Source organism: Gymnoscopelus microlampas (assembly GCF_963454915.1).
Source record: "Gymnoscopelus microlampas genome assembly, chromosome: 16".
NCBI lineage: Eukaryota > Metazoa > Chordata > Actinopteri > Myctophiformes > Myctophidae > Gymnoscopelus > Gymnoscopelus microlampas.
Window position 1 is genome coordinate 20,770,129 of NC_139953.1, and position 15,674 is coordinate 20,785,802.

At 40.8% G+C, this 15,674-nt stretch overlaps 2 protein-coding genes across 2 annotated transcripts; one reads left to right on the top strand and one right to left on the bottom strand.

Annotated features, from left to right (window-relative positions):
- Positions 1–1,835: 1,835 nt before the first annotated feature.
- ccdc167 (coiled-coil domain containing 167) lies at positions 1,836–5,368 on the bottom strand. The gene is made up of 4 exons (XM_084083004.1): positions 5,253–5,368; positions 4,224–4,318; positions 4,024–4,076; positions 1,836–2,897 (listed from the first exon to the last, which is right to left on the bottom strand). The coding sequence occupies exons 1-4, from the start codon at positions 5,301–5,303 to the stop codon at positions 2,776–2,778; spliced, it is 321 nt and encodes a 106-aa protein (XP_083939130.1). The 5' UTR covers positions 5,304–5,368; the 3' UTR covers positions 1,836–2,775.
- Positions 5,369–6,343: 975 nt separating this feature from the next.
- Positions 6,344–15,148, top strand: kif25 (kinesin family member 25; the record flags this gene model as incomplete). The annotated part of the gene is made up of 15 exons (XM_084082513.1): positions 6,344–6,412; positions 6,641–6,706; positions 7,012–7,134; positions 7,335–7,476; positions 9,544–9,647; positions 9,798–9,889; positions 10,130–10,169; positions 10,278–10,345; positions 10,433–10,507; positions 10,978–11,106; positions 12,218–12,394; positions 13,164–13,318; positions 13,905–14,153; positions 14,329–14,484; positions 14,997–15,148. The coding sequence occupies 15 exons, from the start codon at positions 6,344–6,346 to the stop codon at positions 15,146–15,148; spliced, it is 1,797 nt and encodes a 598-aa protein (XP_083938639.1).
- Between the last annotated feature and the right edge of the window lie 526 nt (positions 15,149–15,674).

The following is a 15,674-nucleotide window of genomic DNA, read 5'->3' on the forward strand; positions in this document are numbered from 1 at the left end:
TGTGTGTGTGTGTGTGTGTGTGTGTGTGTGTGTGTGTGTGTGTGTGTGTGTGTGTGTGTGTGTGTGTGTGTGTGTGTGTGTGTGTGTGTGTGTAACAATAGAACTTAGTTGTCTGTACTTGTGAGATGAAGATGTCTTAACTACACCTGAAAACAACTACGGGGGTTGGGGTGTGGAATAGGTATAGGTTAAAATGTGTGTAGTTTTGTTGACACATTTAGTTAGAGAATAATTGCAAGCCCACGGCATGCCCTCTGGATATACTAGAATTACATGCATGTGTGTGCCTGTAGGTATGGTAAATACTTTATTCTTTATGCAAAGTGTACTATGAGGCCAAACTCCTGATAGCATGTAGACTTCTCACGTGTTAAGTTTGACTTGTGTGTTCATGTAATTATTCCAGTTTTTCAGCATGTATCTCTTACTTACTAGCCCTAGCCTTGACGACTTTGCAGGCTTATGCAAAGGCTAAAATGTAATTTAGATAGCATGTTATGTAGACAGATGCCAGGTCATTTGTAGACCTGGCATCATATACTGTAGTATGTATAGTTTTAATGTACAGGTTATTGATCTTTTTTGATTTGATGTATTACCTTGTGTTTTCCTTGCTTACTTTAAATCGCTCTGGATTAAGAGCGTCTGCTAAATACCTAAATTGTTAGTTACAGAACCTGAATCTTTGACCTAGATACAGCTGTAGTGTGTACCTGTTGAGTTATAATTGTGTCAATTATGTAATTATTAAATATAACATAAGTGTAGGTCCATGTCACTTATGAACATTAGAGCATAGTCAGTGATACTAATAGCTGTTTATTCTCTCCACCCCCGCCACTGAGGTGCAGGCTGCAGCACAATGGCTTTGTGTTGACAAGGTTTCTTTAAACATGAGATAAATAGTGTGGGTGTGAACTGCATTATGTGAAAAGAATGTGTGGGATGGAGGGTATACAACGATTATTTATTCTCTGGCTATTAATCCTACTATCTTCATTGCATACCCTACCCACCAATACAGGAAAAGTCTCAGAACTTGTTAAACTTGAACCCTATAGCATCCCTATTCTGGGGGGGGGGGGGGGGGGGCTTGTAGATCAGCTATTTTCAGCAAATATATTTGGTGTAAAGGGTAGAGAAATAACAGAGCCGACCCCGGTCAACTAGGTATTAGTTTACAAAGTATAGGGGGGTTGAAGTGGTTAAACATGCACAAGCAAATCTGACCAATGCATCCTATGATGCATGATTTATTTTCAAACATAGGTTGAGCTGAAAACTTGATTATACAAAGCAAAGTATGGTTGTTTCATGTTTAACAAAATGATTGCTATTATTGGTATGGTCAATATGTATAGGAGGCTTGGGAGATACAATTCTTGGAAACTCAAATATCAGAACTTTTAAAAATCCATGTTGTAATGTGTGTGTATGAAACCAACAGAAGTTGTTTCCGTTTAGAACAGTAACAGACTGGCAAGTAAAGGTAAAATACTTAATTCCCATACACTAAACGTTAGCAAACAGTTGCTGGGTCCACGAGAGAGACCGAGCTGGAGGATTGAAAGTTATTCACCAATTCAATTCCGTCGAGATGTTATAGGTTGAAGAAGGAATGTGAGCCATGAGACAATTAATACAACTTCAGAAAAACATGGGGCAGCTTAATATTTTCACTGGGTTTCCAATGTTTTTTATACCGAGAACACCCCTCACATAATAATCTTTATTCTTAGAGCTCCCCCTATTGACCAACTATTTTTTAGCACAGTATTAAAGTGGAACTGGGTTGCTCCTATTCCCAAGAAGAGACAAATTGGTACACTGAAAAATGAAGCATCCAAATACATTCTTTAATGTTTCCTGCCCATGTATTGTAACAACACATGCAAAGCATAAACAGACTGAATGCTTAGAAATAGCAAAGACATTTAAATACCAAAATCATTATTAATAATGATGTGTGCACATTTTGATCTGTTTATCTGTAGTTAGGCTTTAGCAGGTAAATCACATTCATAGACCTGTAAAAAAAAAGAAGCCATGTTTGGCGTCATCACCTTTGACAAATTATGACTTCAACAACTCCATCATAAAACTGAGTACATCAAAGAATGATGACATTTGGTGAATCGAAAAAGCAAAGTTAATTGTCACAATAGACACTACGTTGTCAAATGAATGAGAAATGTCATATATACAGTACGTACATAGTCATCATGTAAGAGTCACTTTCTGGTCATGGATTATGTCTTGTCTAATTGTATTGTCTTGACAGAACAGACACTATAAAAACTGTGATAAGGCAAGGCAGCAGTAATTCTTATGACCTTTGTCTATTCACAAATGTGCGTATAAAAAGTAATTCTAATAAGTTCCTCTTTTGCATTGAGATTTGTAAATGTGTGTGCTTTCACAAGTGATTCAATAGAGATCACAAGTCAGGAAAAGATGAGGCAATTGATGAACATTCTGTTCTATGGCCATTTATGTAGTATTTTTCCCTTATGTAAGCATGCAGCTAAAGAGTTGTACATTTTATAAATCCAGTTAAGGTAAGTACAGTATGATGAGGTCACTGCTATGGTTCAAGCACATCACAGTGAACTTGGATGGTTTTACAGTCCATGAAGCTGCCTTACGAGTCTTTGGTTTCACCAGATAGAACCATCCTGTGTGTACTAGGCACCATACTTCCAGTTCTGTCCTCACCTCTTGCAAGGACACTGTTCTTGAGTGCATACTTCCTTATAAGACACTGGGTGGGCGATATCATGAGAGGTCTTCTTCGTTGTAGAGGAAGACATAGTAAAGAACAGCAGACAGAGCCAGCAGAGCGACTGACAGCACCATATTCCTCCGGTTCTCTCCCCTCAAAACATCAAGTTCCTTATCTAAAAAGAAAATAAATTAAGGAATTGTTATTATTATTTAATATAAATTGTGTGACTGACTTGGCAGTCATAAATGTTGTACTCCACCAAATATGTATAATTCCTAGCTGATACTGAAAGATATTTTTTATTATTATTCATTTTTACTGATCATAGTAGTCACTCAGGAGATAAGAGTTGCCGTCTAGGAGCCGGAAGGTTCAAGATGATGCGAAGAACATTGTTAAGCACATTTGAGTGGTCAAAATTACAAGAAAATGAGCTATATAATGCAGTTCTTTTTTTGTTGTTGAGTTCTTAAAGGGATATTTCACTTTCAAACATGTTTTGGGTCATTTGAACGTCTACTCTGGCTTTTGTGTGCACCCCAGACAGTTTTTAGGTTGCTTGCTTGATATTTGATATTTATTTTATCAGACATACACCCTTCCTATACAGACCCATTGAAACTTCAAACTCCATTTTAACCATCGAAAACACCCGTCCTTGGTTATAGTGACTGATATTGTCCATCTAATGTGTGACGGGCCGTGTTTTTTCAACTACTTTTTTCCATGATTTTTTTATAATTCTTTTGGATTATTATTATTTTCAAAATTAAATAAAGAAAACAAAAACGAAGTGATATTGTCCTTCACACATTTGAAGGACAATATCATTCACCAGAACAAGGACAGGTGTTTTCGATGAATCGATCATTGTTAAAATGGAGTTTGAAGTTACAATGGGTTTGTATAGGAAGGGGGCATGCCAGATAAAATAAATATCAAAATACTGAATCAAGCTACTTAAAAACTGTCTGGGGTGCACTGCACACAAAAGCCAGAGTAGACGTTAAAATTACCACAAACATGTTTGAAAGTGATATATCCCTTTATCATCTGCAAGCAATGTATGATCGCACATTGAAAACACATTGATGATGATGATGATAGCGACTCGGTTAAATCTGAGGGCAAGTGTTTAATGTAACCACCTGAACCCCAGCATGCCTATCCTGTGGGGAACATTTGCCAAAAAAAATCGACAGCAAAGAAATTTGCTGTAGAGAGAAAAAAGCAGTCCAAGTACAGTTGCCACTTTTCATTGAGAATAGAGGGTCTTAAAGTGTTTAATGTAAGCTCACCTAGCTTCTGCACCCTCTCCTGCATGATTGCCATTTCATCTTCAAGCTCTTGTCTGTGGAGGATAAACATTCACTCAAGGACATGCCATCAGTTTTCAGCCAGGTTCTGGCCAAGCCACGAGGTCAAGTCGGCCCATAGGTTATAGATGCAATAGTAAATATTGACAAAACAAGCAACATTTGGTGCCATTATCTCTCACCTTTCCCGATCAGACAGCTCCTGGCGACGGTTTTTGAACTCTGCCTTCTCAATGTTGTCCTGACAACGCGACCGTCGTTCTTCCACACGATCAATCTAGACAAAATGTCCAAGCCATTATATAGCCTACAAATCATATATGTGAAATGTATATATTTTAATAAAGTTTCAAATAAAAGGTTGTGTGTATATCTATATCTATATAAAAGATATAAAAATGTAGAAAGGTTAAAGCTCTATATTCAGATAGTATTCATTGCTATTGTTCAGGAACACTCTCTCCAGCTCTATAATAAACAGAAAATACATTTCCAGGTGGGTTGCCAATTTCATCAGGAGAGAATTTATCAGCTTCAATAATATAGTGTTGCTGTTTCAATTTTGTCTGCTCAGTCATCACTTCCAATTTCACTTGTTTATCCTGTATTCTGTATTCTGTATGACTTCTCTCTCCCGATTCGATTAAATTGGGTGTCCCGACCCCGGTTTCTGAATAAACACTGTGTAGAAACAATGATATACTGTACTAGAGCTATGTAACACTTGGTTATGGTGCAATAAGTGATTTTCTTCAGTTAAAATAAGTGTTAAATGTTTCTATATTCTGTTAGTAATTTCTGCTATACAGTGTTTGTTAAGGAACATGGGTCTCTACATCTCTCCAGCTCAACAGAAGATATGTCAGGGTTTCCAATTGCATCAAATCAAGATGATAACTGATTATAGACAGGGGTCATCAATATGTCCATACATGGACAAATGTGTCCCTGGCAAGACTTGTCCTTGTCTGTGGCAAATTTTACATTTTGTTTTTACATGACATAATGTTCTTATTTTGATCATAAGAATATTATGATACTGAATGTCAGTCTCCAGGTCAGTATTCTTCAGAATATTTATGATACTGATGGTCCTGTTCGGTTCAACTACAATGTGACAGATTATGAGTGAATGAATGAAACTCATAGGTACACAGCAGGACAGTAAAAACGACCCCATGAAGAAACACTTATAAATGTCTTAAACTTACTTCGCTGGCGACACTTATTTTCTCTCGCCTTTTGTCCTTTGATTTGGTCATTTTGACCGATTTTGACACCAAACTGAACTGTTATGGTTAAAGACTACTATGCGGAAGTAATCTTCTTCTGCCGTAGTCTTCTACACGTCACTTTACGGAGGATACAAAGTGTCAGGAGTCAGTTTTGCTGTCCTCCAGTGGTGAGGATATTACTAGCAACAAAACATACGGTAAGTGAATGCTAGCCCTGACCATAGACTGTATAGGATTAGGCCCTGACACATGACTGTCATGGATGATCTTCAAAATAGTGTTTGCACTTTCTCCTTTTTTGATCCGCACATCTACGTACACGTCTAAATTTCAAATATAAAGTACTAACCCTATGGCCACAAATATTGCAATTATGTACGGATCTTTAGAAGTACTTGTATATTCCATATTCTTCAATAAAAAAATGTTTTAATGTAATTAGTGGCCATTTTCTCTGTTCTCCTTTTGCTTTCAACCACGCGACCTTATCGGTTGGGAGGTGTATTGCACTCTGATACATTACAAGTCTATGAGGAAATTGCCACCAATCAGATTAAAATGCTTTTTATTTAACAATACGGAATATACGGGTACTTTTGAGAAGCTGCACATCATTTTAACATCCGTGGCCATAGGGCAAGTACTTTATATTAGAAATGTGAACGTTTATGTAGATGTACAGACCAAAAAGGGAGAAAATGCAAACACTATTTTGGAGATCATCCAAGACGGTCATGACAGGTGACCGTCGATCCAAGGCTATAAAGTGAATGCCGATGGTGATCCTACTGGATTTCCAATATACACAAAGTCTGAATAGGCCTATTTATTTCAAGGACATTTTATTTTTGAGAATATCTATCAAAGTGTATATTATTTGTTCATCTCCCTGTAGGACTCGAGCGCCGTTGCGTACAGCTAATGAGGAAAGCTTGAAGTTGTTGACTCTCCTCTCCTTAATCGGATTATGTGACCTGTCCTACAGACAGGTTGATCAGTAGGAAGGAGCGGGGGGACAGACAGGCCTACCATTTAATGTCTAGGATTGTTTCCATCTCTTTTTTACAATGCCACTCTTTATTAACCGCGACCAAATATTCGCCCATCAAGTGCACCTGTTGGAGCACAAACTGCGGGTAAGAGACTATTCAATTCGATCAAATTTAGATCTTTCTTGACCGTTTACTGTAAGTGTAAATTGGCCTATTGTTTGAGCAGGTGTGTTTTTATTTTACAAAGTTGTAATGTAAATGTTTAGTCACAGATGTAGGCCTATTCTGGTCTATTTATACACACTGTTATAAGAGTGACTGCCTTACAGTGGATGTGTGTAAACTAACCTACTCACTACAATTATGTTCTAGAGTAAAGAGGAGCGCATACTTGAGCTGGAGACTGAGAATGCCATTCTTCATTTAAGACATGCTGAGGTAAGATATTTTTAGATTATTCTGTAACAACCTGTGTCATCTAGACCTTATTGGTCCAGAGTTTATTACACCTTTCAGCATACAGGCTTATAGCAGTTGTAGGTGGATATATGCAGGCTGTCTGGCACAGGGTCCACATTTCACCTACAATTTATCACCTCATATAGGAACTAGGTCAAATGCTGGTTGGCAATGAGAAGAGTCGCCATATTGTGTGTCTTATTTGGGCCCTTGCCTATAACCATAACCTTAAGGTAATAGTGAACCGGGGCTATATGAGCATATTGAAGTTGTCCTGTCTCCAGTGTCTGGGGAAACTGCGGCGGAGCCAAGAGGAGGCAGCCAAGGCCCAGAAACACCCTCAGCTCCAGAGTAACACACAGAAAATCACCCAGTCAGCCCTGGTCAAACTACTGTCTGAAGTCCAGGTACAATTATACAGTACAGATGGTGTGTGTGTGTGTGTGTGTGTGTGTGTGTGTGTGTGTGTGTGCGTGCGTGCGTGCGTGCGTGCGTGCGTGCGTGCGTGTGTGTGACAACTTGACCCGGTCGATAGATGGATACAATACACACGAGGTAACGTTTTGGAGACATAATACAAAATGTGTCTGTTTCTGTGGTATTCCAGGCTTTGAAACAGGACCTGAGTGAGGTGTTTGCTGTGTATGTGGGCTTTGCCACTGACCTGGAAGAGCAGAGCAAGCAGCTACTGCAGAAGGTGGATCAAGCTAACTCCTCCTTACAGAATCGCCATGGAGACAGTATGCAGAGTAAGTATGTGACTGGATGGAACCAAACATGACCTCAGAACTCAACCAGGAAGTAGTAGTTTTGCATCAGTGAGGGCCTATTGGTAATTTACAAGTCTGTCTCACTTTGTTTTGACTGAGTTTGACAGCTCACACTGACAGCAGATCTTGTGGTGTTTCAATTATTGTCTTTTACTTCCATTTCCTGTTCTAGCATTCTATTCATACATTCTACTCCTCTCCTATTCTTCCAACTTGATCCACTTGAACCCTAGCTAGCCCAGCAGTCCCTATTTTGGGGCTAAGATCAGCTGTTTTCGGTGAAGATATTTAGTGTAGTGAAAACAGGACGGGGCCTGGGAATCCGGTCAACTACGTATAGGGTGTAACCACTTAAACCCCATATGGGTAACTGGAGTCCCTCACGGCTCATTACTAGTGTTTTTTTCTGTTTTTTATGTTTTTTCGTGTGGTGAAAGTACCCCAATACCGATGCTGGGGTTTAAGTGCTGAAGTGGTTAAATAGCAATGATATAGTATTTATTTCCTGTTGCCTCTTAGCATATCCCATATTTTTCCCCCTCGACACATTGTTATCGTTACATGTTCTATTACTCTCTCTCTCTTACTTCCCATTCTGAAGTGACTTCTACACCACGCTCTGGCCATATAGCTCAATTAGGGTTGCTGTGGTGATAATCCTCTCTCTCACACACACACACGCACGCACGCACGCACGCACGCACGCACGCACGCACGCACGCACACACACACACACACACACACACACACACACACACACACACACACACACACACACACACACACACTCCACCTCTCTTAAAGTCCTGTTGTGTTGGGATTGCTGGGTGCTAATCTTCTCATTTGTTTACTGTAAGGGGTGTACTGTATGAGAAAGTCCCCCTGGTCCGTAAGCTGTATGTGTACCCCCCGCCACACACACACACAGATCAACTTGATCCCATACAGTACAATGATTCACACACAGATACACTTACATTGTTTGTGAGAGAGTGAATAGGGTGGGGTTTTGATTTAGAAAAGCTGATTTCCTGTGTTTATGGCAATAATGCTGCTTATTAATCATATACATGATTAAAAATACATTATAATTTATCATGCATTTTGAAATACACCATAGTTTAATGATAATTACCCCGTTATTTAAGTTATTACGGTAGCCACTTTAATTTGTATCATAATTTTGGCGCATTATTATAGGCGTAAATCTTCTAAAATATTTCAAAAATAGAAGATACCGATGTGATGTCTTGTGAGCTGGTAGATTGACTATTTTCAGAAAAGTTCAAATAAGTTGAAGTTCGTTACCATGGTGGACACCATGGTAACGATTGATTATTTCAATGGTTGCATCAGCACTGGCATCAATCAAATCAATCAGCTCCACACAGTAAAGAGGAGAAGAGGCGTGAGAGCATTTCAGAATAACAAAAGGATTAATAGCAATATGACAAATGTCCTTTCATTCTCAGTCAGGCAATTTATTATAATACTTTTTCAACTCTGAGTGTAAAAATTGACCCACATGTTCATTTTTAACTCTGATGTTTACCTTGTATCTACTTAGTGTGTACTTTGTAATACTTAAGTGTCTTAATACTTAAGTGTCGTCTCAGCACTGAGACGACACTTAAGTGCTTACCCTGTTGTTGGTTAACTAGGGTTCATGCCATTTATTTTCACTTTGAACTATTCTGTTTATTCCTATACATGTTGAATGGTTCAGCATGTTTGTGTGTAAATGAGGGCGTGTTTTTGTGCCAGGTGCTTGCGTGTGACTGAGGATTCAAGTCTTGGTCTCGATTCAAATGGTTTTCAAGAGATGAACAGACCCACCTTACAGATACCTTTGATGGCCTGTTCTGGCATGCTTATAGTAATGAGTTTTAAACTTGTCCCAAAGCCACTGATTAATCAAGATCACTGATGACGATGCACCTTGATTGGATATACAGTATTGACTGGAGTGTTTGAAGTACAGTGAATTAAAAGAAATTGCTCAAACCGAGCAGTGTTCCTGTTCAATTCTCATCTGTCAATTCCCAGGTTTACAGGCTCGTGTGGAAGCCCTAGAGCACTCTCTGGAGGTGGAGAAGGAGAGGTGCAAGGAAGAGAGGCAGAGGAGGAGAGAGCTTCACAACAAACTGGTGGTGAGGACTGATTTACTTTACAACCTCAACATGGGATTCATGGGCCGGGGTGTTCCGTCTCAATGTAGATACAAGCCAGACAAAACACACACAATCTCAGTCTTTTCTGCTTGTCTCTCATGTCAGTGGTCTCTCCTTGTCTTTCTCCAGGAGTTGAGGGGTAACATCAGAGTCCACTGTAGGGTGCGTCCAGTGCTACATTTTGACCACATCCAGGCCTCCTCATCAACATCATCAGCAGGGTACATTTATCTCCAATATGTCGATGCATTTGACAATGTTAGGCTTGATTTATACTTCGCTGTGTGCGGTGCTGTGTACAAGCTCTCAGTTGTGAGCTTGTAGATTGTCGATTTTCGCCCCCAAAACACCCGTGCTCACCTAATCAGGTGTCCCAAACACTGTTTTAATTTTCTTTTTCCATTTCCTCAAGATCAGCAACTATGTTATCAATCCATCACTGTCCTGATTTTCTCTTGCAGGCCTGTCTCATCAGAGGAAGTGGTCCATGCTATCAGCGATGTGAGCACTTTTCTTTCAATTAAACTAGGACTCATTGCTTGTTTATTTATTTTTTACTGTGATTTCTTTGTCACAGAATCTTCTCACACTTTATTTTTTGTATTGTAGGATGTAGTGTTGGTGAATTGCATGAAGACTGGAAACCCGGTGTTAAACAAGATATTTGAGTTTGAGAGGTAAAAGGAAAAGGCAGACACGTAATTCCATTTTATTTTAACACAATTTTAATTGTCATTAGTCTCAATTTGGATCTTGTTCGACAGGGTGCATGGACCTGAGGATTCCCAGCATGCCGTGTTCGAGGACGTCAAACCTCTCCTCACCTCTCTGCTGGATGGGTGAGTGTGGAATCAAGAAATCATTTAATTCATGATAACAGAATGTTGACTCGCCACAAATTGTCACATTTGTCTTCATCATTAATTGTAATGGTGTTACACAGCCAACATTTATTTTCAGCATTGTTTTATTTTGAGAACATTTGATATGTTGCCAAGTCTTGGTGTTAATTTAACCTTTACAAATGGAATCAAATGGACCCTTACTTGACCATTATGACTCTTACGTGTTGGTCCCATTTGTACTCTCTGACAGTTAAATTAACACTCAAGATCTTTGTGTTTGTGGGGGTTTATGTGTGTGTTGCATTAATTCCTCTGTGCAGGTATAATTTGTGTATTGTGTCTGTTGTGCAGGTATAATGTGTATTTTGCAGGTACAATGTGTGTATTGTGTGTTGTGCCGGCCCGGTATGTGTGTATTGTGTGTGTTGTGCAGGTATAATGTGTGTGTTGCGTGTGTTTTCCAGGTATAATGTGTGTATCATGGCGTACGGGCAGACAGGCAGTGGTAAGACCCACACTATGCTGGGCTCCCAGCGGACAGAGGAGGCCCCCCAGGATGGCATCATCCCTAAGGCTGCAGCTGAGCTCTTCAGGTGAGACTTTGATGCTGTGTTCACACTGGCAGATACAAAATATACAAAGGTACCAAGCTACACCGCATATCTGTTGTTTTGTAGCCTTGTATGTTGAAGCCAGCTCAACTAATTTGTGGCTGTTGTAGCTTTTGTAGCGGCTACAAACGTTGGATGTAGCTTTGCATCTTCAAGTCGCTGGCTTCCATTGGAAATGAATGGTAGACTGTATCTTTGTAGCTGCCAGTGTGAACGCAACATAAAGGAGGACATGTCAGCGATGTGGAACTTACAGGGGGTGTAAGTGATATGTCACCAACAAAAAAATACAGTTAAAAGGTTTTAAGTTTAGATGGCAATCATTGCTATAGAGTGAGTGAGCAGAAACTATATTTTCAGGTCAGGATGTACCAATTTAATCCAATAAGGAGATGGAACCCTACAAAGACATCATGTTCAATTTTATTGTGTTCCAGTAAAAATGTAATTAATCTAAAAAGAATATCCTGTATGAGTTCTCTCTCCTGATTGGATGGAATTTTTATCCGGACCTGAAATTTTATTTTACTATTACTATTTTACTAATGGGCTGGAGAGATGGGGAGACCCTTGTTTCTGAACAAGTATAGTATAACAGTGGTTTTCAAACCTTTTGTGCCAAAGAAATCACACCTGTACTCATATCATGCAAAATAGCATGTATATACTATAACACGTGTTATCACTCCTAACACTGAAGTAAGATAGATGGTGATTCATATTTGGCAGCTTGGGCCATGTCCACAGGCAGGTGGTTGAGGATTATGAGGTTGTCTAAGTGTAAGGCAAAGCAGCTTGCAAAATACTGCAATCTAGGAGGCAGTCGCTCTATTTGGAGGAGAAGGTGCTTCCTGTAGCCATAATTCTCCCGGTCTTGGTAATATGGCTGGTGGAAGTGTATGACATATGTTGACCGTGAATGTGTTCTTGTGTGTTGTTTAAATTCTGTAAACTTGTTTGGAGCCATGCACTGACGCACATATTATTTTGAGTACGTATGGCATCAGAAGCAACTGGAAAATATTTGGGCCCTTGTAATGTATTTTGAAATGTGGACTCAAATAAAGAGTGTGTGTGTATGTGTGTGTAACAGGCTGATCTCAGAGAAGCCAGCAGACAGTCATACAGTAGAGGTGTCGGTGGTGGAGGTGTACAACAACGAGGTGTTTGATCTTCTGGCCCGGGACGAGGGGGGCAGTGGTGTGGGCCACCGCAGGGACGTCATCACCACATCCTCTGGCACCAGCGAGGTCACCTCACTCACACACGCGTGAGTACAGACACTACTCTATTAGCTGTTTTATACTTGTATGTACTCGTTATGAGTTCAAAACACCCTTATGTGTGTGATTTTATGTACATGCTTGTCGGGGCCAGGAAAACACTAGACTCACAAATCAGTGTCTAAATGCTTCACTCAACTAGTAGCCTCGGAAACCCATGCATTTATTTTTGTTAAAAAAGAAAAAAAGCCTGGGAGAACGGTACAGGAACGCTGGTCTTAGGACCTTGTTATCTCCTAACGAATCAGAGTGCAGAGGGGCGTCGCTCTAAATTTGGTGACGTCAGCGTGCTCCGTGCACGGGCCGGGGGGGGGGGGGGGGGGGGAGGGGAGGGGAGGCGGGGACATAGATTGGTGAAGCAATAGGAAGCGGCGTTGGAATCCAGCCTGGGTTTGGATCCGCCCTTCAAGACCATCGATTGGGCTCGTTCTCTCAGTCTACTCAACTAGAGACTCCCAGCTTTCCTGGTTAAAACTGGGTGGAAACGATGGTAGTTCTTGGATTCCGCAAGGGAACAGCGTGGCTACCATGTCTGATTTCATGTGGACACTGGACAACCTGTGACATCGGTCATTAATGACGTCTATGTTATGTCTACGTCCATGACGTATCTATGATGTATGACTCCCACGATTGGGCAAGGTTTCAGCCCGATCAGAGCCCCTATTGACTTATAAAATTAAGTGTGTGCACATATTAGTGTGTGTGTGAGTGTATGTAAATGTGGAGACAAACGCATGTTTTCCTCTCCCTCAGGTGTGTGGTCAGCTCGTCCGAGGTGATGCAGGTGATCGGCAGCGTTCTCAGGCTCAGGGCTCGCTGTCCCACCCTGGTCCACGCCCACTCCTCACGCTCTCACCTCATAGTCACCCTCACCATCTCCTCCAAGAGCCCCAATGCACTGGTCCTGGGTGAGACACACTTGTACACAGTACACGCACGACCCCCCCCCCCCAGTCCATTTGGTTTCATTTGTACACTTACACTTATATTTGGACCCCTTGTGGTCCCCAGACCTGACGTTGATAAACAGTGCATAAATATGAAAAGTGGTTAAGTTAACCCATTAAAACCGGGAAATCATCTGTGTCATTTTAGATATTTAGATAGATAGATATACAAGCTCACAGCGCGTCACTTCGTGCAGTGCTGCGAGCTGAATGTGTTTGAAGTGTTTGAATTTTTAAAATATTTTTTAATTACGAAAAAGTTTGAGAACTACTGATTTACAGTAGATGGCATTTTTAGAATCGGCCTCGGGTCTTAATGGGTGAAAGCACAGAATGAATCACACATATCTGTCTTTCTAAATCAAGAGTGTACTGTGCACTTTTGATTTGGTTTGTTTGTTTGCTGTCTGTCAATTTTGAAAGCACGGGACTTGCAGCATAACTGGGATAGAGAATAATGCATAATAGTGGAGCTGTAGTACGATACAATACGATACCCCTCAATCCCTCTGACACATTGCTCACATTATGCCACCACTCCGTTCAGCTCGCAGGCTACAGAGCGCCAAGAAGAACATGCAGCGCTCCCCTCAGAGAGAGTTTTGGAGTCCCCGCTGTCCCCGCCGTGCCAACGCCGCCGCCCGCCAACCATCTGACGAGCTCTCCACCAGCTCCGCCTCCTCACCCGGCCTCTCCCCGAGCCAGTCCCCCTGCCCCTCGCCCAGGCCCAGCATCTTGCAGGCTCCATTCAAGACCAAGCTACAGCTAGTGGACCTGGCGGGCAGCGAGTGTGTGGGTAAGACGCCCTGGCGGGTAACTGGCACAGCGTAACGCGTAGACACCGAATTTCTTGTCTTGTCTCTTGTTATACTACTACAGTATGTAGTGCTAGTCTATTAATATACATACACTTATACCGTGTGTGATTACCCTTAAGTAGTCTATTAATGTATGTACTGTGTGTGAACCAGGTATGTCAGGAGTTACTGGGGCTGCTCTGTGGGAGTCGTCCTGTATAAACCGCAGTCTGTCTGCTCTGTCTGATGTGTTGGGAGCCCTGGCAGAGCAGAGACCCCACGTTCCTTACAGGAACAGCAAGCTCACACACCTACTGCAGGACGCCATTGGTGAGACACACAGACACACACACACACACACACACACACACACACACACACACACACACACACACACACACACACACACACACACACACAAACAAACATGTTTGAATTACTATACGTGCATCAACATTTTATGACAGCATTATACATTGCTGAATTTGTTTTGTAGATCGGCTACTTTTCGGTGTGTGACATCAGCGCACAACTAAGTATACATTAAGGAAAACCCTAACCCCTAAACATAACCTCTAGTTTAAATGTCTAATCCTAACCCCAAAATGAACGATGAATACCATAAAACAACCATTTCCCTTGCGAGGACCAGAAAAATGGTCCTCACTGTCTATTTCACAAATTCTACTACACGCGTGGGTACATTTGGCCCATACAAGTATAATTATACATGTACACGCACGCACGCACGCACACGCATATTTAAACATATACATTTAATTGGAGTCATACAGCATAGTCTGTCAACATACTACCTTGTCCTTCTTCATCTTTTCCACCAGGTGGCGATGCCAAGCTGCTGGTGATGCTGTGTGTGTCTCCCACCCAGCATTTCATTACTGAGTCAGTGCAGTCTCTGGGCTTTGGCACACGGGCCCGCCAGGTCCAGAAGAACATACCTCTAAGGAAGAACAACGCCCTCAAAGTGAAGTGATTGAGGTGGAGCGATATACACAGAGGGAGACACAAAGTGATATATATAGTAGTACACCTCAAGCTACGTTAAAAAGGGCATAACGGTGAACAACACCTGTTTCCCTCTCTCTCTCTCTCTTTTTTTTTTTTAAAGTTAACACATAATGGGCATGATAAATGTGTACATTTTTGTAAATGTAATATCTTCATGGAATATAGAGTGATTCGTATGTAATGTACAAAAAACAACAACATATAATGCTGAATGGTTTTGAATGGCAATCAAACATAACAGCAGCTTATTGCTATGCAGAATGGACACCGGATTGAGGTAAAAATGTATAATTTATCGTAAATAAATGACTAAAATTGCATGACATTACTATTGTTAATTCTGTTCAATTTCTCTTATGTATTCTAAGTTGTATTCATGTGTAGCCTGTACAGTATGCGAAGGCTTTTTGACTCCATAAAAAAAACAATTTCTAAGATTGTATTCGTACCTCTAAAACAAATATTAGAGGGGTGTCATTTTTCTAGTTGAC